Below are 22,360 nucleotides of genomic sequence, written 5' to 3' on the forward strand. Positions count from 1 at the left end.
ATGTCCTTTTTCATACTCGGGTATGCTTAGACATTACACTGGGGTGAACATTATTTTGACATAATTGCATGTATATGGCTGTTCCATATACATATTGGTTGGGGTGGATTTATCCAGTCAGCCACTGAAGGGTAATAACAGCAATTAGTCCATCAACTATTTCAATTGCATTTGTTTTATTTTATTTTTGTTTTGCAGATGAAACCATCCTGTGCCAAGAGACATCATTTTACTGACCTCTAGTGGCCAGTGCTTAATTCAAATACAGTGCCAAAAATCAAGTGTCCGTTCCTCAGCAAAGGCTATTAAATCTTAAGAGGATATACCCTTATGCAATACCAAACATTAAAAAAAACACCCTAGCCTAAAATAGGCTGTCAGTGTGTCCAAATGGTCCAGTGATTAATTCTGGTTTATTGCCCAGGCCTACTTCCTCGTCCTCCTATTATCACTTACTCTTATCTTCCCGATGGTAACATTTCCTCTTGTCATCCCTTTCTCATCCCTCCATCGTACTCCTCATCCTCTCTCCTCCCCCCATTCCCTGAGTCATTCTCCTTACCCACACCTCCTCTCCTCTTCCTCTCCTCCTCTCCCTCCAGCATACACTTGACTCCCCCAGTGCTTCTCACCTCACCTTCCTCTCCATCTCCCCCCTCACTCCTGCCATCCCTCGTTCTCTTACTCTTTCACACTTGCCCTAGAACCCATTCCCCTCCATCCTTCGTTTGTGAATTCTTCATATCAAGCTACCACTACCCATCCCTCCCACCCCCCACCCTTCCCCTCGTTTCTCCCTCTCCTCCTCCTCCTCACTGTGAGTTGTCTGTCAGCATGTCGTACAGGGCCTGGATGAGACGGTCGTCGCGGTGCCGGTAGGGCTGGTTGCCGTAGAAGCGCTCGCTGTAGTCGCGGTACAGACTCTCCTCCGGCTCCCGCTGCTGCTTGAGTCGCTCCAGCGCCTGGTAGAACTTCTGCTCAGGGATCCGCTCCCTCTCTTGCTCCCTCTCTCTCTCCTTCTCCCTCTCCATCTCGCGCTCCCTCGCTTCCTCCCTCTGTTGGGCGCGGGCGGCGGAGGCGGGGGGCTGGGGCGGGAGCGCGGGGCTCTGCCGGTTGAAGGCAGACTGCAGGAGGCGCAGGAGAGCTAAGGAGGAGGAGGAGGAGGAGGAGGAGGAGGAGGAGGAGGGGGAGGTGACTTCTCGTCAGGGGTGGGGGAGGAAGGTGACTCGGGGGCAGGGGGCACCTTCTGGACTGGCTTCAGTGTATGGGTTTCCTAAAAGATAGAGAAAAGTACTTGGCACTTAATTCAACAGCTCAACAGCATGTACTTTTTATTGTATATTTGTAATCTTACTTATACGTTTATAATGTAATAATTAGCCATTTATATAATAATAAACAAATAATAATAATAATAATAATAATAATAATAATAAATACATTTTCTTTATTAATATGTTGTTACATAGTAATGTTTTGTTTGGATAATTTTGTTATTGCCTTCATGTACATTGTGTGCTCACTTCTGAAAACGCGCGCACACACACACACACACCTGCATCATGGCCTCCATGTGCTCCACACCACGGCGGTCATTCTGGACGGCGTTGTAAGGCGTGTATACCCTCTGCTTCTTCATGTGATCTGGACGCTCAGAGGTTCCGTGGAGGATTAACTTCCAGCTCACTATCTGCCCCTCATTCTCCATACGACCAGACTGAGAGAGAGAGAGAGAGAGAGAGAGAGAGAGAGAGAGAGAGAGAGAGAGAGAGAGAGAGAGAGAGAGAGAAAAAGAAAGAAAGAAAGAAAGAAAGAAAGAAAGAAAGAAAGAGAAAGAAAGAGAGAGAGTAAGGCTTATTGCTGTATCATGTCAGTGAAAAGAACTGGCGGTCTGTGAGATTAATGGATTGAGTGTGGTGTAGGGCAGAGTGATGTACACAGACAGAGAGAAACACAATGGCAGATCATCAAATATTCAGGAGTCAGAGAAGGGTGGGAGAGGAGACTCACGGTGTCGGTGATCTTGAGGGTCCAGGTGCCTGCGGGGTCTTCTCCCCAGGTGTGAACAGACATGAAGTCCCAGTTTCGGAAGCCATTAGTGGACACGTCTCTCTCCCGCTCCGCCAACAGCACTGTGGTGGTGCCTGCACATATGAAAAACCTCTGTTAGTGTGTGTGTGTGTGTGTGTGTGCCTGAGGGGGATATGAGTGTACTGCAGAAGTGTCCCCTGGTGTGTGTGTGTGTGTGTGTGTGTGTGTGTACCTGATGGGGAGGTGAGTGTGATGTGCAGGTCTCCTCTCCTGGTGTACTCTATGCTGGCCTCCAGCTGCACATGCTCTAGTGAGGTCACAGCGTTCTCCTGACCAGCACAGCCCTTGGAAGGGATCTCTATGGTGATCTCTCCAGCTGCCTTCAGGGGTCTGAACACATGCACACGGACACACACACACGCGCGCACACACGCACAGGAAGAATATGTGTTTTTAATGATGCAAATTCTTATGGACAACCAAGTCATGAGATCCTGTTCTCCGGTATGTCAACATGCATTGGCAATGGAAAGTACAAACTACACAGTGAAAAAAAAGTGTCTATAACAAACAATAACAACACATATAAGACAATGTAGGCTGAAGTCAGTGTTTTTGGATGAGACTTTTATCCTGTGTCATATTGTTGTGGTGACCCATTCATCATGCATGGACAACGTTACTTACTTCCCTCTCATCACTCTATGTAAATGATCCCTGATCTAGTCTGTCCACTCATTCACAGGTGACTGAACAGGATGTCCACTCATTCACGGCTGACCGAACAGGAACACTGTTGCCGAGGATGCCACAGGCTCATGTGCTGACGAGGGGGCTGCCCTCATGCCTTCCCTGCCTCACCCTGGCTGCCGCCTGAGCTGTTTAGGAGTTAATCCCACAGACATGAATGGAGCGTACACTTCCGAACCTCCGAGTGCTGGATTAATAATCCTGGTGGATTAAAAAAAAAAAGAAACGCAGCATCTACTACCCACAACCGAACACGGCCCTAACATGTGATGGTGACCGACCGACCGACCGACCGACCACGCCTGAGCCAGTTGATGCTTGCCCTCGTGGTGGCACTGACGCTGGCATCTCATCACAAATGACAATGACAATGACAATGGGAGATTAGTGGGCCAGCACTGATTAGTCTGGTATTAGTCTAGTGAAAAAAAAACGGGATGTTTCCGCTCTGCAGTGGGCTCTCATGCTCTCAGATTAAAATCATTTCATTTTCATTTTGTGAATTGGGTTACATCATTACCAACAATGTGTGGCTTATTGCAACCTTGCTAGTGTTACATTGTTGTTGATTTTAGTATTGTTTAGTATCCGAAGTTTAGGAAGTTAATTTTAAAAAACTGAACGATACCGATAAATGGATATGGTAAAATGGCTTCTGATCTCTGTGTCCACTCTGACTGAGGAGATTCCTAATGCTTACATCTGTGGTGGCTTTCTAGAGAATGGGTTTATGATGCGCTTCCTGCTTTAGCAGATTTTCCTGAAGCAGACCACCGGATTATTTAATCCCACAGGGGAGAACACCCATCTGCTCAAGTGCACTCATTCATTCAGTTAGTCATACCACTGAATCACCAAAAAAAGACATTCACAAATAGCAGAAATCACTTCATGTGTTCACGCTCACCATCACACTGAAAAAGTGTAGGTGAATATAAATATAAAGTTAAACGAGCAGCCTGATCTGTATGGTTTATCCTGTTGTAAAGCATATGGACACAGACAATGTTTTGCTGCAACTGTAGATATGTGCAAGTTGAAATGATGACCAATCTTAAATCTGAAGACGTGACAAAGTTCTAGCTGGTCTCAAACCATTGGAGACTAGTTGACTGGTTCACACTCATAACTGTTGGTCGACTCCTGAGTCAACTCAGAAAGAAATTATAGCATGTCTCAAAAGCACTGCAAACCCAAAATGACAATATCACCCAATGTGTTTCTGAGAAAAGCCTGTTGTAACATGCAGCTTTAAATAAAAGGCAGATCTGTCGGGTTCATGACCTCGTGGTGCATCAGAGGGGTTTTAACATCCACAGCACCAGCTCATCGGCTGCTGTGCACAGCGGGAGGTGATCTTACATCAATACATGGACCCAAATCTCATCTCTTCTCTCTCTCATCACCGACAAAGAAAACAGAGACTTAGGATGGGCACACAACACACACGCACACACACACACACGCACAGCAAATCCGTGTAGATCATTTGCTAGTATGAATGATACTGCATTAACATGCATAGCAGCAGATGGCAAAAAGGAGTTGAAGAGTTTATCTTGTGTGTGTGTGTGTGTGTGTGTGTGTGTGTGTGTTTTTATGTTTGGTACATATTTACTGTTATGCGTGTAGCTCTGGTGTGCCTGGTCTGGCTGTAAGCCTGCATTCTGTACAAATTCTATTTACATGAATGTCTGCATTTCCTGCATTAGTGTGTAATGGTGGTCTTCACTTAATGAAATTACACTCTTGGATGGGTTTCTTGGAATTTCACTGCACTCTGACTGCATTACTGGAAAATGTTTCAAAATATTCTAAAAATACTATTGCAGACGCATTTAAACTTCAATAAACTATCGATGCACATGGACATATCCAAATAAATAACTGAATGGCAAATCATTATTGAACAACACCTTTCTTCTGCCAGAGGGAAGAAAGAACTGCTACTTCCAATCTCCCAATCAAACCTGCAGCCCCTAAATGTGACGATGCTGTACATGGCTGCAGAATACAGGGCATGGGACAACTTGTGCAGGTTTTCCATCTAGGTCAGATGTATGAGCCAAAATTACTAAAAAAATAAAGCACTAATCCAATAATCCACACACCCTCACTCATTCACTCATTAATTCATTCATATGGATGCTATCTCTTTCTCTTTCTTTCTCTCTCACACACACCTGGGCTGGAAGGTCTCATCCCTGACGATGCACTGCTTCTTCTCCGGCACGTGCTTCCAAGTGGCCGGGTCAGCCAGGTCCACCAGGGCTTTGGCGTTCAGGAGGCCGAACCCGAACCTACTGTTGACCATGAGGCCTGCTCCGTTCCTCTTCCAGCCTGGGTTATTGGCCAGTGGGTCGAACTCTGATGTCCACACCACGATGTGCTGCAGGTCTCTCCAGGTGAGATCCGGACTGTGGTGTGAAGAAGTTGAAGGTCTTTACTTATCCCTATAACTTTATATACACATTAAATAACGATGACTGTAGTAAGTCCTATATAATAACTATAACAATGGCTTTTGGGTGTGACTAGAGACTATGACTAATAGAGCAGTAAAGGTAACGACTACATAGTTGGTTAAGTCTGTTGGCTATTAGAATTGGGACAAAATGGATGGTTAGGTGTGGAGGAACACTGCAGATGGACGAACATAGACGTACTTCTGTTCGAGCGCCAGGGCAAATATCCCAGCAGCCAGCGGGGCAGAGGCAGATGTGCCCGTGTGTGTCTCCGTACACTCGTTATGCAGATCAGCACTCGTCTGCAGAGAAACAGCCAAGAGAGAGATTAATCAGCACAGACCAACACCACCACATATGACTCAGCAACATGGCCGCAACATGTGCTACTGTATGTCCTATGTGTATCTTGTGTGCAAGAGACTAAAACAAACGGATTCCATATAGATAATAAATTTAAAAAAAATGATACACACATCTTAAGTCAGTATATAAACATGTGAAATACGAGCACTAACATGACACAAATTAATATTCATGTACAATATGTATTTGATTATAATGATATACTGACATAATATGCAGTACAAGTCGTGAAACAGCCAATACAATTAAATATGAGTCAAAGTGGGCCGAACCGATGACAGGGAAAGGGCAGAGATGATGGACAGACAGGAGTGAGTCACATCCACACAAATGCCAGGGATCGATGGCATCGTCTAGTCAACACCCGTCAAACACGACTCCAAGCTGCCGAGTCGGGCCTGTTGCTTATTTTAGCCCCGTTGTTCTTACCGAGTGCGGTGACAGTAAGACAAGCAGGGGGCAATTGAAGAGTGAGTCTACGGGACTGTCTCTCACTTCACCCAGACAAACAGAAGGGGGGTTAAGAGAAAGGAAGATGGACGGACAGAGCTTATGGAGCTGTCAAAGACTGGTGGTGAACGAGAGAGGAGGGAAAGGAACGGAAGAGTGAGTGAAACAGCAGAGAGAGACAGAGGCTTTTTGAGGAAATCAATAAAAGCAATCAAAGAATGCGTGGTAGAGTAGTCTTGGGAGAGTAGCCAATGGGAGGCTGTATGTGAGAAATGGAGGGAGATGGAATGGAGTAAAGAGAGAGAGAGCGAGAGAGAGAGAGAAAGAGCCAGAGAGAGAGAGAGAGAGAGAGAGAGAGAGAGAGAATAAGTGATGGGGACAGAAAAACAGCCAAAGCATATGAATGAGCACGATGAGAGGGATGGCTGAAGAAGGACAGCTGGACTCACGATCCTCTGGTCAGTGTAGTCTCCGCTGCTGTACGCGGTGGCCAGGGTGGAGGAGCACTTCTCGGCGTACCACGGCGACAGGCCTTGCTGGGAGGCACTGCTGATGGAGATGGTGAAGATGCTGTCAGTGTAGCCGTCGCAGTCACAGTTATCGCCCTGGCGACCGCCATTACCAGAGGCCCACACAAAGATAGAGCCCTTCCCATTTCGGCCCTGAAATAGACACACAGACACACACACACACACAAACACACACATTCATGAAACACAGATGAATATATGCATATTAATGGATTTCATTTGGTTAATCAACCCTATGTGTGTGTGAGACGTTAATTCTCCAGGTCATTCCGCCCGTACCTTCTGGATGCCGTACTCAAAGGCTTTCTGGGCCAGCCGACCGGGCCCCTCAACAGTCTTGCCGTCATCATTGGGGCCCCAGCTGGCGCTGTAGATGTCCACATGGTTGGGGTTGAAGCCGATGGAACTGGCCTCGATGGCGTCGGTCACGATGCCGTCCAGCATCCGGATCCCTACAGGGAGAGAGAGAGACGGGAAACACAACAATGGTTAATGCAAGTACTGTAGCTAAGTGATCTGCTGCATCTTTATAATGATGTACCAAAAAGCTAAATGTGATTTGTAAGCCATTTATGGGATATTACACATTTTGTCATGTTACATAAAGAGGAATATTGTTTGAAATGCTACATTCTGAATCACTCTGAACCAGAGGCTCTGCTTAATGACAGATGTTAATGTTGATGATTCAATTATGTAAATTGTGTTAGATGTGTTCAAAACAGACCGAAGCATGGAGGAGATGGTGTAAAAGATTTGGGGAATTATGTAATTACCTGCAGCTAAAAGTCAGGCAACCCTCCCTCTCGTACCACTCTCACTCTCATACATAAAAATGAACCTCAATCTGATAAGAGTAGGAACAACAGTTTTACCTTTCTCAGTTCTCAGAATTCAATTAAAGGTTAATGTTTCCACCATTACCCTCAATTATTCCACGATTAACCCTTCAAACTCTCTCTCTAACTCTCCCTCTCTCTCACACACAGACACACAAATTCATTCACTCGTGGTATGCAGCACATACACACACACTGTAATGCGTCTGCTTACCTCCAACCTTGGAATTGTATGCTATCCCGACTCCACATTTGTTGTTGTCAGCCTGCATGGCAATTTCACCAGCACATCTAGTACCATGCCTTGGAGAGAGAGAGAGAGAGAGAGAGAGAGAGAGAGAGAGAGAGAGAGAGAGAGAGAGAGAGAGAGAGAGAGAGACAGACAAGGACAGAGAGAGGGAGAGAGAGAGATCATAAACAAATGAGTTCACTGAGTATACAGCAGATAAGGATATTTACAAACAGATAATATAGACAGAAAGAGAGCACTTAAAGAGCCAGCATAACTCATCTGATGTGCTCTACACATGATCCTGATAAAAAGCCCTGACTAAAACCACAGGACTGAGAACAGACGTAATACGTTTCCTTTTTATGCACACTCTCAGTCTCACCCTTTCCAGCTCACCAAATGTATGATAAAGCATGAAGAAGCAAATCATCACATTAACAATACTGATAATCATGAATCTTTAATCTATTTTGATGGCTCAAATATAAACCATGAGTCTAAATAATTAGTAACAATACAGCTAAATATAAAAAGCTGATACAACCCCCAACACACACACACACACACACACAGTGAACCACTTGACTGTCTTGTTTGATAACATTGTGTGCTTGTGAGGGTGTCTGTTGTTAAAAGCTGCAGTAATGACAGGCCTTCATAGACTGATCTCCCTCCCCAGTCTCCACTGAAATATAAATGAGTCTGTATGGCACAGGCTATTACACACATTTCGTACCCAGCTCTGATAACTAACGAGTGGACCAACACAAAGGCAGAGATGAAGAAGGGTGTGTGTGTGTGTGTGTGTGTGTGTGAAACCACAGCCAGCACAGCTGGCAGGGAGTGAGTCATCCAATGAAAGGCTTTGTCTGAGAGAGAAAGAAACACAACAGACAGAGAGAGAGAGAGAGAGAGAGAGAGAGAGAGAGAGAGAGAGAGAGAGCGAGAGAGACAGAGAGAGAGAGAAAGATAGAGCAAGAGAGAGAGAAATTAATGAGTGTTTTTCCTCGCCGCTGTGGCTCTGAAATAATTGTTGCATTGCGCAGTGTGTGTGCTCCACGTGTCCTCCTGACGCACTGGCTCTCCACCTTCACAACCTCTCCTGACGCTCCACTGTCCTGTCTGACGACTGTCTCTATTGGTCTGTGTCTGACTGTACTGTATGCCTTGTTATTCCACTGTTTTGTTTACGGCATTTCCACAGTCTTTCCTCCTGATGTTTTGCCTTTGTGGATACACTGCTGTCTCTCTCATATTCTAGTCTATGCTACTTCACTGACAACATTTAAATAATATGTTCATATAGAGAATGTGTGTATTTTCTATTCTTCATGTTGACTCTGCTGTGATGGTCCACATCTTGTTTTCTTTTTCCCCTCTCTACTAGCACCGCTCAATTTCCTTATATCGTAGACATTTTATAATTGAGTTAGACTGGCAAAAGGAGGAAAAGAAGGATTATTTCACCATAATGGGAAGAGATATTACATAATGCTGTTTGTTGACAAGAATTTAGACACTGACTACAGATGGACCCACTTTGAGATGGGGAGTAATGTGTCTGCCTCGGAGTTTAGGATACTAGTTTGGGCTGTTGAGTTCAATTTTGAGCTTGTTACACAATCAGCAGGAGCAAGCAGTGGGACGGAAATGGATTACACAGCCATGTGCATGGAAAGCAGACCTTCTACCGTGGTCATGTCTTCCCCCCCTCTAATTCTGCCTCCATATCACACATTTTTTTTGTCACATGACATATCCTTCAAATCCCCATCTCCCTTATGCTGTCTCAATCGTTTTAAAGTCTGTCCATTTCTATCAATTCCAACACATACAGTAATTTCCTGTGTATTAGCTTCATTGTGTATAAGCCACAGGACAGTGTTTTATGCAAGTAAAAAAAAAAAAAACATATTAATACCATATTAACTGCCCCCATGTATTAACCTCAAAGAATTTTTGCAAAATCAATGTGTAAGCCGCGGCTAATAGTTGGGAAATTACGAAATCAATGCAGGACAAGCAGCAGCTGCAAGGAGGCATACTGAAGAGTCTAGTGCTGATCCTGTGTCTTTGAGGAGTTTCAGAAAGGAGTCTGTATCTATAAATGGCATCTTCTCTCCTGCATCACCAGTGACGTAAGCCCAGACAGAGACAGAATCTCCCAACGCTACCAAAACAGGGCACACAGTTCCGCAGGGACACATGTGTTGATAGGTCACTGGTAATACCATCTGATAAATATCACTGTATAACTGTGAAATGCACAGTATCTTTATACAATCTAACACATCATAGCCATGACACTTGAAATATGTATTTCATTAGGACCTTTCATAATCATCTATGTGCACATACATCATTCGGTTCATTCATAAATACATTAGAAATGTCATGGCATGATGACACTACTGAACATGTGTACACAAATGTAACAACATGTCGATGCCCTGACCTTCACAAACACAGCCGCCTAACATCCTTCTGCAGAGCTCCTGATATTATCTGAAATACTGAATGCTACACGCACAGCCCATATGGCTCCAGCTGGTGGACTACGATTTACTGTATAGGCACTGTAAGAGTGTGTAAGCAGGATGATGACTTAATATAAATGCTGATGTCATGCCAGAGTCTACCTACAGCAAACAAATTCAAATGAATTTTTTTAATCGCTCAGTCAAAAGCTTTTGGGGAAATCTTCAAAACTTTCAACTGTCGTTTTATCAAAAGCCTAAAATGTTGTTACTGACTGCATTAAGTGGCATATTACGACTGGAATTGATGAAACAGTAACTGATAACATCCATTTATAAAACCATCCACCTACTCCTAGTTCCTAGTTTGTTAATGGGCAATGACTACATAAATAGAATGAGCAACTTACTTATTTTCATTGGTGGAGTCGTAGCGAGGGAAGGGGTCAGGGTCATTGTCATTGAAGTCATAGCTTGCTGCTGGGTCCTATGGGAAAGGTAGAGAAAGATAGAGAGGGAAGAGATGCATGAAGCTAGCATCAAATGTTTCTCAATGTTAGCATTATGCAGAAGGAAAATGGAAGAAACACAGCATCAAATAGAAGACTTGGCATTGTGTAAAGGGAACAGAGCTAAGGGACCAGAAACTAGACTGTAAGAGACAGTCTACAGAATGGAATAGTACATCAAAATACTAAGCAGTTGTCTTAGCTAAGATACAGTTAAGAGAAACAGGATGAGCAGATTGTGCATAGGACCATACAAAACAAACTATCCCAGCCTAAACTATTATAGAGATGGCTGAGAAAAATATCCCATTTGCTCGTGTGAGAAATCAGACCTAATGCTTGTCCATTAGTCTCAGGTGGTGTGTTGCCGTCTGCGGAACTGATGTGACGGAAAAGGTTTTTATACTGGTGAGTCAGTATCGCTATGACGTCAGCAGCGGTCGAGTGAAAACAGTCACTTCCTGTTCATGGACACGGTCCATCATGATTATATTGCCCTGAGGTCAATGCATAAATGATGAGTCATACCATCAGTGCGATCTATTTGGAGCAGAAGTCCAGTATTTTATCATACATTTTCCCTCTTTATTATCTGTCATCTTTGGTCTCTCTCTATCTCTCTTTCTCTTTTTTTCTCTCCCTTTCTTTTTTACACAGATGAACTGCTTAATATGGCCTATACAGTGAAACAACAGGTATTCGTGTCTGATTTGCTTTGTGGGAAACATGGAGTTCACAGCGGAGCCAGAGATATATATACAGATACATATATTCCCATGTGTCAATCAAATAACATAACCATAATGCTTACAATGCTCACTTTACCCTTCTGGGCTCTGTACATCTGAACATAGACCTATCTAAAACTCAGTAACTGACAATACATGTTGGAAATGTGGAAAGATGTACAGTAGTTTCTATTAATGAGTAGTGTTTGCCTCTACGCGAGCGCGCATGTGTCCAAGTGTGCTGTGTGTTTGTGTGTGGGTTAATGAAGGGCTCTCTAATTGAGAGTGGTAATTACACAGTGAACAAGAGAGGCTCCATCTGTGTGTGCTCAGCACATCCTATAACTGCTTCCTTTATGTCATCTGTGTGTGTGTGTGTGTGTCTGTTTATGTGTGTGTGTTGACATACCCGGCAGTGTGTTTTACAAACAGAGCTATCCTGCCAAGGTCTGTCTATAGTGCTTGTACGTGAATTATGTTGGGGCAACCTTGCTGGCGTAAAAGCACTTCAATCTCATCTAGTTAAACTGTCCTCCTACACAACAAAATATGACAAAGCTCGAGTACAGTCAGACATAGAGTACATATCATACGAGTGTAGTTCAAAAATAGCACTGGAGCACTGATGCTCAATGAGACTGACTGGATGAATCGCTCTCAATGGTTTAAGTTTTTAATATTCCATTAGGCTGCCTTGCGTAAAGTGCCGTGAAGGATTGTGCTCAGTATGTGGTTAATTTGTGTCTGTGTGTGTGTGTGTGTGTGTGTGTGTGTGTGAGTGTGAGAGTGAGTGAGTGAGTGAGTGAGAGAGAGTGTGTATGTGTGATTGTCTGTGGTTGGGCTGGAGTTGCCATGGGAACAGGCATACGTTCAGCAGCATGGTTGCTGCGGGCGTTGCCTTGGCGACAGTGGACTTACGTAGTTGGGGTAGATGTCGGTGTGATTCCACTCCAGCCCGTCGTCCAAGACAGTGATGACCACGCCCTTCCCAGTTATGCCCTTCTTCCACACAGGGATCACGTGCAGGTCAAGCTTGGGCAGGGAAGGAGAGGTACGCGTGTCTTGCTGGAAAGACAGACACAGAAAAGAAGAAAATGAGTGTGAGAGATGGGGGGAGAGAGAGAGGTGAAGAGAAAGCTGTCGAAAACTAAGCAGAGAAAGGGAACAGAGAGAAGGAGATAAAGGAATTAGATGACCTCATCCAGCCAGATCAGATCAATAGGACACTATAAGCTACTGAACAACACTGTTTCTCTCTGCATTTTGACAAAAAAGCAAACAAGTTTCTGTGTGATTATTGTACAAGAGGGTCAACACTGGCCGATGCTTTTTCAGAATCCGATCACTGCAAACACTATCGAGGTCGAGCTTCTCTATGCAGTCGAGTGCATGGGGATGCAATCTCCCTGTTTGACCTTTCTAATTGTCAGGATGGTAATGGGGCATAAGAAATAATAAAGGCCTTTTGTCTGGGTAGGACACCTCTCTTGTCCAATCCAGCGCTGCTGCCAGTAGATTACACCACAGGAGTACACTGGAGTACACACTCCTAGTGATGGAAGTCATCAGGATGCACACTTGACTCACCACTGAATGACTCACCACTGAAAGAGCACTGAATTCTTTGATGTACAAAAAACATTGGATGCAGGGATATCTGGTCCCTTAAAGGTGTTGGGTAACGTCACTTCTGTTGACGTTCAAACAAAACAGAGAGCTAGCTCGGTACTCCCTTCCCCTCCCTCCCATGCAATCAAAACTCTCCTAAACGTGCATCTCGTCGGTGATTGGCTGGAACAGTTTGTTATTTTCTTATGTTCCAGGTTGGACCAAGTTGTTTTTGTTGCCGTTTTCGGAGCCTGGGCTGTCCACAGAGACCATGTGTATTCAGGGCACAGGCAGCTAGCGGATGGTGAGGTGATGTTTGCTGTATGTGACAAAAAATGTTTTAGCTTAGAAACCGCATAACATCGCTTAGGGGACCTTTAAAAAAAGCCAAAACCACATAAAACATCAAATAATACCAGAAAAGAATAAAATAACCTAATAATCACATCAATCATGAATGCAATCTCATGCATTTTGCAATTTAATATGTTGTCCTTGTGTGCCTATTTAGAGGCTTAATGTGTTACCACACTTATACTATTAAAAATAAAGTATTGGTTCTTGTTGTCTTGTTGCAATTTACAAAACCTCTGTACAATAAAAAAAAAAGAAATCAACAAACAAAATTGTCATAATACTAAATTAAAGATATTTTACCCTATTTGACTCCTGATGTAGGCTATACTCCCAAACTACATATATAGAAACACCCTGCTTACAAATTAAATTTTATAGCCAGAGACTTTCTAATGAGGAGACACAGCACTCAAAAAATCCTCCATAGAAATGCATGGGTTTAGTTTGTAACGCCGTTGTCTACACATATCCCACCCCTCCCTCAGCAAAACGTCGACATGTGAATACATTGAGCCAATCATGTGGTGTGATGTGAATACATTGAGCCAACCATATGGTGTGTTGTGAAGACATCTTGCCAATCATGTGTTGTGAACTCGCCGCTGGAGCAAGATTGGTGTCGTGAAGCCTTGCGCACGTGCATTTCTGCTGAGTAGGATGCCCGATGAGTGCCCAAAAAGCGTTGCTATATGGCCACCGAGTGGAGGGACTTGCCTAAAAGGACTTTGTTATAGCCTACACATCGGCCTGTGACCTCCACAAGTGATGTGAGCTTGGCTACTAACAGCACCATCTCAGTCATCACCATCACAGGCTCTGGCCTAAGTACCAATGATTCCCAGGCAGGGCAGCGACCAAACTCATCAATACAAAGCACTTCTTGGATAAAACAAACAAACAAGTGGACTGCAATAACCCAACTTAGCTACTGAAATGGAGGAGATTGACATCATTATGGTGAAATAAGATGAATTTAATGAAAACAATAAATCATGGCATCCAGAACTGAATGCACACTACTAAGTGTACAAGGCAACAACCAAACAATGAATTGCCACAGATGACAATGGAATGTGAACACACACACACACACAGGTTTGTTTAGTAAGTGTCATGCAGTATTCATGTAAGTGCCGTGGAGCGGAGAAAGACTCCCTTCCACTTATCATTAGCATTTTAATGAGCTAATCAGCTGGAGATGGAGAGGAGAAGAAAGCCGGAGGAGGGAGGGTAGAGAGAGACAGACAACAAGGAAAGATGGAGAAAATGGAGGGCATCACTTCTCTTGCTTTCACTCACCCACCCACCCCTCACACACACACTGAAGAATGAGTCATCGCTGCAATCTCCATTTCAAGGAGAGATTAGCTATCGGGAGGGGCAAAATAATCACACTCACACACGTTTCTATAAACACAAACACACTCACGTGCATAGACACACACACGCGTGCGAACACACAGAAAAGCGTGTGTTCGGTGTGTTGGGGCAAACATACATGTGTGTGTAAGTCTGTGCAAATTCAGTTGAATTCAATTAATCTCTCCTCTCTGTTGGCTCTTTAGAGGTGCATGACTCATCTACTGATTCGCACATATGCTTTCTACATGTGAGGGCCTTACAAGAAAACTCAGAAAAACACAGAAACAGATATTAAGCTGTTGACATTGTGTGAGGGGTCAAACTGTGAGTTACAACTGTGAATTATCATGTCCCTCTCAAGGATAATAAAATTCTGGAATTTTGTGCAATGTCAATGTATTTCAATTTCTTCATTCTATTAAAGGTCACATGAAAAAGTCAACTAAGCTGGTGTACAACATCATTATCACATATTCAGCAGACATTTTAAAAGTATATTGAACATTTTTTATACAGTGATGTAGTAACTTGTGAACCACTCAACTGTATTAATCATGATTAATACAGTTGAGTGGTAAAATAGCGAGTTCGCTGCCAAATGAGGACAGCCCACTACTTCAGGTGAAAACTAGCACTACAGCCTGCCCTACTTCTTATACATTAAGCACATTTATTTGGTCTCACATGTAGCAAAATTATTACATTTCTCAAAGTGATTATATTTAGTGATTGTAACTTAACATTAGTTTAACATTCAACTTTCCTGGATTTTTTCAAGACATTTAAATGGTGATCAATGTCTTCCCACACACTGTCTGTCATCCCTATTTTGTCAGACTTGGGTAGCTATCGGACATTTTGTATTTCCGACTGTGAGTGAAAAACTGGTAAAATATACAGATTCATGGTTTTTTCCCAGTATTTTTTCCAGTAGAGCTCATTCCAGTAGAGCTAATTTTCAGTTAAACGTCTTTACAGTCACATGTTTTGTGACTGATGTTCTTGTGGCTGACAGCTAAATTTCTGAAATATGTCTTCTTTTAAGACATAGCTCAGAGCACAGTTGTGGTAAATGGGCCAGCCGCGATCATCTGAAAAGGCTATATTTAAGGCCTCTGAAGCATGCAATTTACTGTCTAGTTTTGACAAATTGTTAAATGCTTTTTTCCCCCCACTGAGCCTACAAGGCTCTACTGTATAGTTGATATCATTATTAACACTCCTACACTCGCTATCTTTTATGTCCACCCCTGTACAACACAGCTATATCATTCACTTGCTGCACTTCTAAGGGGCCAAATTGGTTTAATCAACTGGCATCCTTACTGTCTCTATTTATATTTCAAATCTCACAGGTTCTCCGACTCTTACTTCAGAAGAAAAAAAATGAAAACCAGGCCAAACTGGACAAATCTGAGAGGCCAGATAAACAGCACGATTCAGAGAAGCCTCACTGACGTCGAACGTCTCTCAAAAAACCCTGTGCACAGCAGGTAGAGCAAACGTGGTGATTAAGTGGCATAAGAGCGCCGGCTGATGAGTGTGGCAAGTGGCCATTTAAGAGCAATTCCATTAGGGAGGCTAAATCAGTCAGGATGAAATAAAGCTCGACTAGCGCAGGTGACTCAGACCGTAGACGTGCTGCTGTAGTTTAGGGTATGTGGCAGCGAATTTCATGACTCTCTCTATCTCACACACACACACACACACACACGAAACCTGAAGCCACAATGAACCTAAGTGTTACTCGTGAGGACCACAATTGTAAAAACTGATGCAGAGTAATGCAGAACCATAGCATGTCTTAAAGCTCTGTTGATCCCAACAGACTAGTCTGTTGTCTGTTTACTGTGATATAATCTTTATAAGCTTCATTCCATAGAATAATACGTAAAACACACATATTATATATAGTAAATATTCTGTGAAATAAATTAGTCACTGCTCAAGTGGAAATTCTAAATCTGGGACAGAGACGTTCCTTTGAGCTTTCTGATCTCTGAAATAAAACCTTTAGCAAACATTACAGCTTCTGCTATCTGCATAATACTCAACCACACACACACACACACACACACACACACACACACACACACAAGAAGAAGAAGAAGAAAGAAGATGAAGAAGAATGACAAACATAGGAACCAGATATCTCTGAATCCAAGATTGCCCAAGCGAGATGCCACCAGTCAACAAACAAGCGAGAGAAGGGCAGGGAGAAACTGGGCTCTCCCCCACACACAAGGAGAGCAGGCTGAGGACTCACCAGGGCAGGGAGAAACTGGGCTCTCCCCCACACACAAGGAAAGCAGGCTGAGGACTCACCAGGGCAGGGAGAAACTGGGCTCTCCCCCACACACAAGGAGAGCAGGCTGAGGACTCACCAGGGCAGGGAGAAACTGGGCTCTCCCCCACACACAAGGAAAGCAGGCTGAGGACTCACCAGGGCAGGGAGAAACTGGGCTCTCCCCCACACACAAGGAGAGCAGGCTGAGGACTCACTGGGCTCTCCCCCACACACAAGGAGAGCCGGCTGAGGACTCACTGGGCTCCGCCCCACACACAAGGAGAGCCGGCTGAGGACTCACTGGGCTCCCCCCCACACACAAGGAGAACAGGCTGAGGACTCACTGGGCTCTCCCCCACACACGGCTGAGGACTCACTGGGCTCTCCCCCACACACAAGGAGAGCAGGCTGAGGACTCACTGGGCTCTCCCCCACACACGGCTGAGGACTCACCAGGTACCACTGCTGGTTCCACATGGGGTCGCTGAAGAGCTTATCCGCCGAGCAGCTTGGACACTCCTCACCCAGAGGCGCTCGTTTGGACCGCCGTTTCTCATACTGCTGCTCAGCCCAGGTCACCTGACACACACACACACGCACACACACACACAGATAAATTCTTAATCAAACAGTACCAGTAGCAATGCAACCCCATTTCCAAACATGCTGGAGATGTGTAATTAAAAACAGTATCGTAACACCCCCAATTATCACCACTTTTGTTCAGAAATTCTAAAACAACGATGTTTTTTAACACTTCAAAATAACATTTACTAAATGAACCTTTCATTTTTCAGTAGCCATAGTTGTGTAGATTTGAACAAAATCTGGTTTGATTCTTAACGGGAGCATTTACTGCCTGAAATATCCGATTTTGTTTACCACGCTCGGAGTTATACTGCTGGCCTGATGGGTCGCCTATTTACACCGTTTCAACGGCACATGGACGGTTAGACCGAGAATTCTCGTCGTGAAATTAAAATTCCACTGGAGCTCCAAGCGGTTGTGTACACGCAGCCTTACAACACTGTTTACAGCTCCTCGAGTCACGTTAAAATGTCATTTTTGGTACATAGCTAATTTAGATACACCTATGTTGTGCGTGGTTGCGTTTCTATAGGAGTCCGCTGTCTTGGTTTGTATAGAAATGGATATTAAGTGACACATACACGCAAGACGGTGGAAATACGGGACCGGTGGAAATAGGGGGAGTTACGATATTTATGATTGCAAAACATGCACATTTTGTGATGCAAAACATGTAAACTATATAATATATATAAAATATATGTATATAATATTTACTTTTCCACTGTTTACCGCTGTGTTGCATCACCTCTTAATTTAACAATAGCCTCTAAACATTTGGGAACTGAGGAGACCAGTTGCCGGAGTTCTGATAATGAAATGTTTTCCCATTCTGATATAAGATTTCAGCTGCTCAACAGCCTGTGGTCTTCATGTTTTTCATTCCATGAAGCACCAAATGTGACAGGTCTGGACTCCAGGCAGGTATTTTCAGCACCTGGACTTTTCTACTATGGAGCCATACTGTTGTAATGAGTGCAGAATGCAGCTTGGCATTGTTTTCCTGAAATATTCATGGCCTTCCATGACTGGATGGCAGCAAATGTTGCCGTGATGGTGTCTTTCCAGGTGTGCAAGCTGCTCATTCCATACACACTAATGCACCCTGCCTTTCTACTGAGCACTAATAACAAGATGGATAGTCCTTCTACTCTTTAGCCAGAAGGATGCGGAATTCATGATTTCAAAATACAGGATAAATACAGGAGCTCTGGCCCAGACAAGACAGCGGCATTTCTGGATCTTGTTTAAATATGGTTTCTTCTTTGCATGATACAGTGTCAACCAGCATTTGTGGATGGATAATCAAACTGTTTTCCTGAGTCCATGCAAATATAATTTTAGTTACAGAAACAGGCCTGTTTTTTATAGGGCGGTGGTAGTGTAGTGGTAAAGGAGCTGGGCTAGCGTGCAGTAGCCTGAAAGTTGTCGGTTTAATTCCTGGCTTCCACCGTTGTGCCCTTGAGCAAGGCACTTAACCCCAAGCTGCTCCGGGGACAATGTTATCCGTTGTAATATAGCTGACATATGTAAGTCACTTTGGTCAAGAAGTGTGTGCTAAATGTAATGTAATGTTTTTAATGCAGTGCCACCTGAGGCCCCAAAGATCACAGCCATCCAATATTGTTTTTGGCCCTGTCTCTTGTGTACAAAGATTTCTCTGGATTCTCTGAATATTTTATTGATATTATGTGCTACACTGCAGATGTGGAAAATTCCCAAATTGTTGCATTATTTGCCCACACAGTTTTTCTCAGAGTGATGAATACATCTGTATACTTCTGACTCTGCCTCTCTGCGATGCACTTCTTATGCACAATGTATGGTGCCCGTTAATCTGATTAGTTGTGAAATGTTCCTCCTTGTGTTCTCATTAACATTAGACTTTCCCAGCCTTTTGTTGCCCCTGTTGCAACTTTTTTGAGATGTGTTGCCGGCATCCAATTCAAATTCAGCGTTATAGTTTTCATGGAATAGTACCAATTAGTCAATTTCAACATTTTATATGATGTCCATGTTCTTTTTCATTTACATGATGTCACATTTTGTTTATATTTATAATTTACACACAGCATCCCAACCTTTTTGGAAACAGGGTTTTGGACACACACACGTGACAGACAGATAGAGATAGGATGAACAACAGGAGATCTCTTACCCGGTCATCTTCGGCGAGCCTCTTTGTTACATGGTCGGCACTTCTTTTGGCCCTGCTAGGATGACTCCGGTGTTTGAACAAATATAGATTTTCCAGTGCCCCAATCTGTGGAGAACAGTAAATTAATTCCTTGGAGTATTGTTTTTGCCTAACCTATTCCAAACATATTTAAAAATCTACAGATATCTCTGGTTCTTCAAGTGAAAAATATAGATTTGTACTCTTTAGCCATAGGTGGTGCCAGAATTGCACAAAATATATTGTAGCTGTGATTTAATGGTTAATATAATCATGTCATCTATAGCCTATGTGTTGATAAAGATGGCTATGGTGTACTGAAGGAAAACTGGAAACCCTATAAATTAATATAAAAAGGAATATAGGAATTTCTAGAGCCGACTTTCCATGATATCACTACTTATAGGTGGTATGCAGTCAATGTGGTTTCAGATTCAGAAAATGGCAAAGAAATGCAACTAAATTTTGCATTTTAATATTACAGGAAGGTATTAGCCTACTTCAAACGCATGTAATCTCGTTTTAAATACATTCTGCTATGTATTTATAACTCAGAAAAGGAGGTGAAATGTCTAGTCCTCATTGGTGACGTTCAACATCGGAAGTGAACAATGGCAATACTGTGTGCACAGACCGGAATCTTCCGCCGATGCAATTAATTTATGTTTACATAGAGTCTGCTAGTCAACAAACGGGCCCTCTACGTTTCCAGTCATAGGCTATTCATGGATTTCATCAGTTCCTTTCCACAGGTGTATTACTCAAGCATCATGCAGTCTACATTCATAAGTGCTTGATTTTATACACCTGTGGAAAGGGACCCATGAATACCCCCATCCGAAACATCTGTTAGGCTACTAATTGTTTGGCATCACATTATGCGCAGAATCGTCAATATATGTCAACTAAATATCTTATAGTCAGTCTTGTGCTGATTCCCAGACATGTTAATGTTGCCTTTCAGGAACTACTCCTTACAGACCATTTTAAAACATGTGCAACTCACAGATATCAAATAAAGACATGACCAAGTAACTAACTCATGTGAAACACATGTTCGAGAAAACGCTGCATATTAAAATAGGCTCTCACTAGTTATGTAGAAGCAGAATATCTTTATCTGATAATAAATAGGGAATCAGGAGTCAGCGCTGCGCTATGTCGACTCATTCATTAAGGAAAATGTATTTAAAAGTCATATTGCGTTGTTTTCATAAAAATAACCAACATTTTAAGAGATCAATGAAAAGCTTTCTTCGTGTTTTTGACACAAAAATATGCCACAAACAAAACAATTAAAAGATAACTACACTTCCTGGCAACATGGCTAGAGGCAACAGGGCTCCTGATCTTCTCCTTCTCCTGATACACATGCAAAGTGTATCAGCCCATGAATAAAGCAAAGAGGTTGAAAGCCGTAGGCCTACTCATCATCGACACCAGCTTAGTTCAGGAGCGGCAGCATAATGAATTTTGATCGTGAGATTCGGTCGTGCCTACCTGTCTGATTAGTTCGTAGTCGAGCTCTCTGGCGATTGCGCTGGCAGCATCGATACCCCCGGGAATCTCCACAGCCCACTCGTTCAGGTACTGTCTGTTCGCCGCTAAGGCGTTCACCCGGGACACGACAATACAAAGAGCTACAAGAATACTGTGCATAACCAAGGCGCAACATCTCACTTCCATCTCAGATGTCTGGCTACTATAGAGAAACAATATATTTCTATGCGTGTCTGACTGGACAAAGGCAAAATAGCAGTGGAGAACACTAAAACACGATAAAATAAATAGTAAGAATATCCGTTACAATCTTGTGGTCTAGTGTTTTGTTCCTCACGAACACTGTTATTCTACGCCTAAATGAGTATATAGGTGAGGAAACTATTCTTGAGCTGCGTTTACGTGTAATGAAACAATTCTGAGATGTACGGAGGAGCGAATCGTGGGAAGGGGTGGGGACGTCCGCACGTCAAACTACGATGGGGTCTGACGTCAATTTCGAATCTACCTGGGGTAGGACGCTGACACGGGTCCCGAGGGGGCGGAGGGCGGGTAGAGAGGATAGCAGAGGGTGGGAGGGGGATAGGGGTGCATCTAAAAATAACCATCTCCTTCTTATTCCGACGAAGACAGCAGAGCACTGGAATTCATGTATGATAAACATGCCTCTTTGGATCTCACATTCTCCATTGCCACTGCATGGATTCATACACTGCAAAATAACTTCTAGAGTCCTTTGCAGACGAGGTTTTGCTGAGGCTTGACCCCAAACCGTAGTCTATAGGCTGTCACTATGTTTCCTTGGTTTGTGAGACGTTTGCTGAACCTTGCTGAATGGTTTTCCATCGTTATAATTTCCCAAACGTTGTGGTGAGGGCTACTTAGATGGATGGCATGTCCACAGTTCCTTCCACAACCTTGAGACAGAGACAGGCTATGTCTCATCCATTTTTGTCCTCCGAGAAAGGCATCTCTAAGGATGCTCTCGCCTCACCTCCTTCTGGTGACGCGCTGACTGGACCCACGTCACTGAGTTGCAGTTTCAGTACCATGGACAGAGAGACTCGCTTAAGCGCCTATAATGATCTACATTACATGTATTCAT

General features: G+C 43.5%; 1 protein-coding gene across 1 annotated transcript; it reads right to left on the minus strand.

Annotated features, from left to right (window-relative positions):
• Positions 1 to 786: 786 nt before the first annotated feature.
• pcsk1 (proprotein convertase subtilisin/kexin type 1) lies at positions 787 to 21,688 on the minus strand. Its single transcript, XM_048259134.1, is given in 15 exon segments — positions 787 to 1,151; positions 1,154 to 1,273; positions 1,556 to 1,717; positions 2,011 to 2,144; positions 2,264 to 2,421; positions 4,965 to 5,198; positions 5,448 to 5,548; positions 6,512 to 6,724; positions 6,872 to 7,044; positions 7,646 to 7,734; positions 10,551 to 10,627; positions 12,296 to 12,442; positions 17,445 to 17,570; positions 19,738 to 19,842; positions 21,256 to 21,688. Coding segments are annotated over 15 exon segments (2,364 nt in total). The 5' UTR covers positions 21,442 to 21,688; the 3' UTR covers positions 787 to 812.
• Positions 21,689 to 22,360: the final 672 nt, after the last annotated feature.

Source organism: Alosa alosa, chromosome 12, assembly GCF_017589495.1.
Source record: "Alosa alosa isolate M-15738 ecotype Scorff River chromosome 12, AALO_Geno_1.1, whole genome shotgun sequence".
NCBI lineage: Eukaryota > Metazoa > Chordata > Actinopteri > Clupeiformes > Clupeidae > Alosa > Alosa alosa.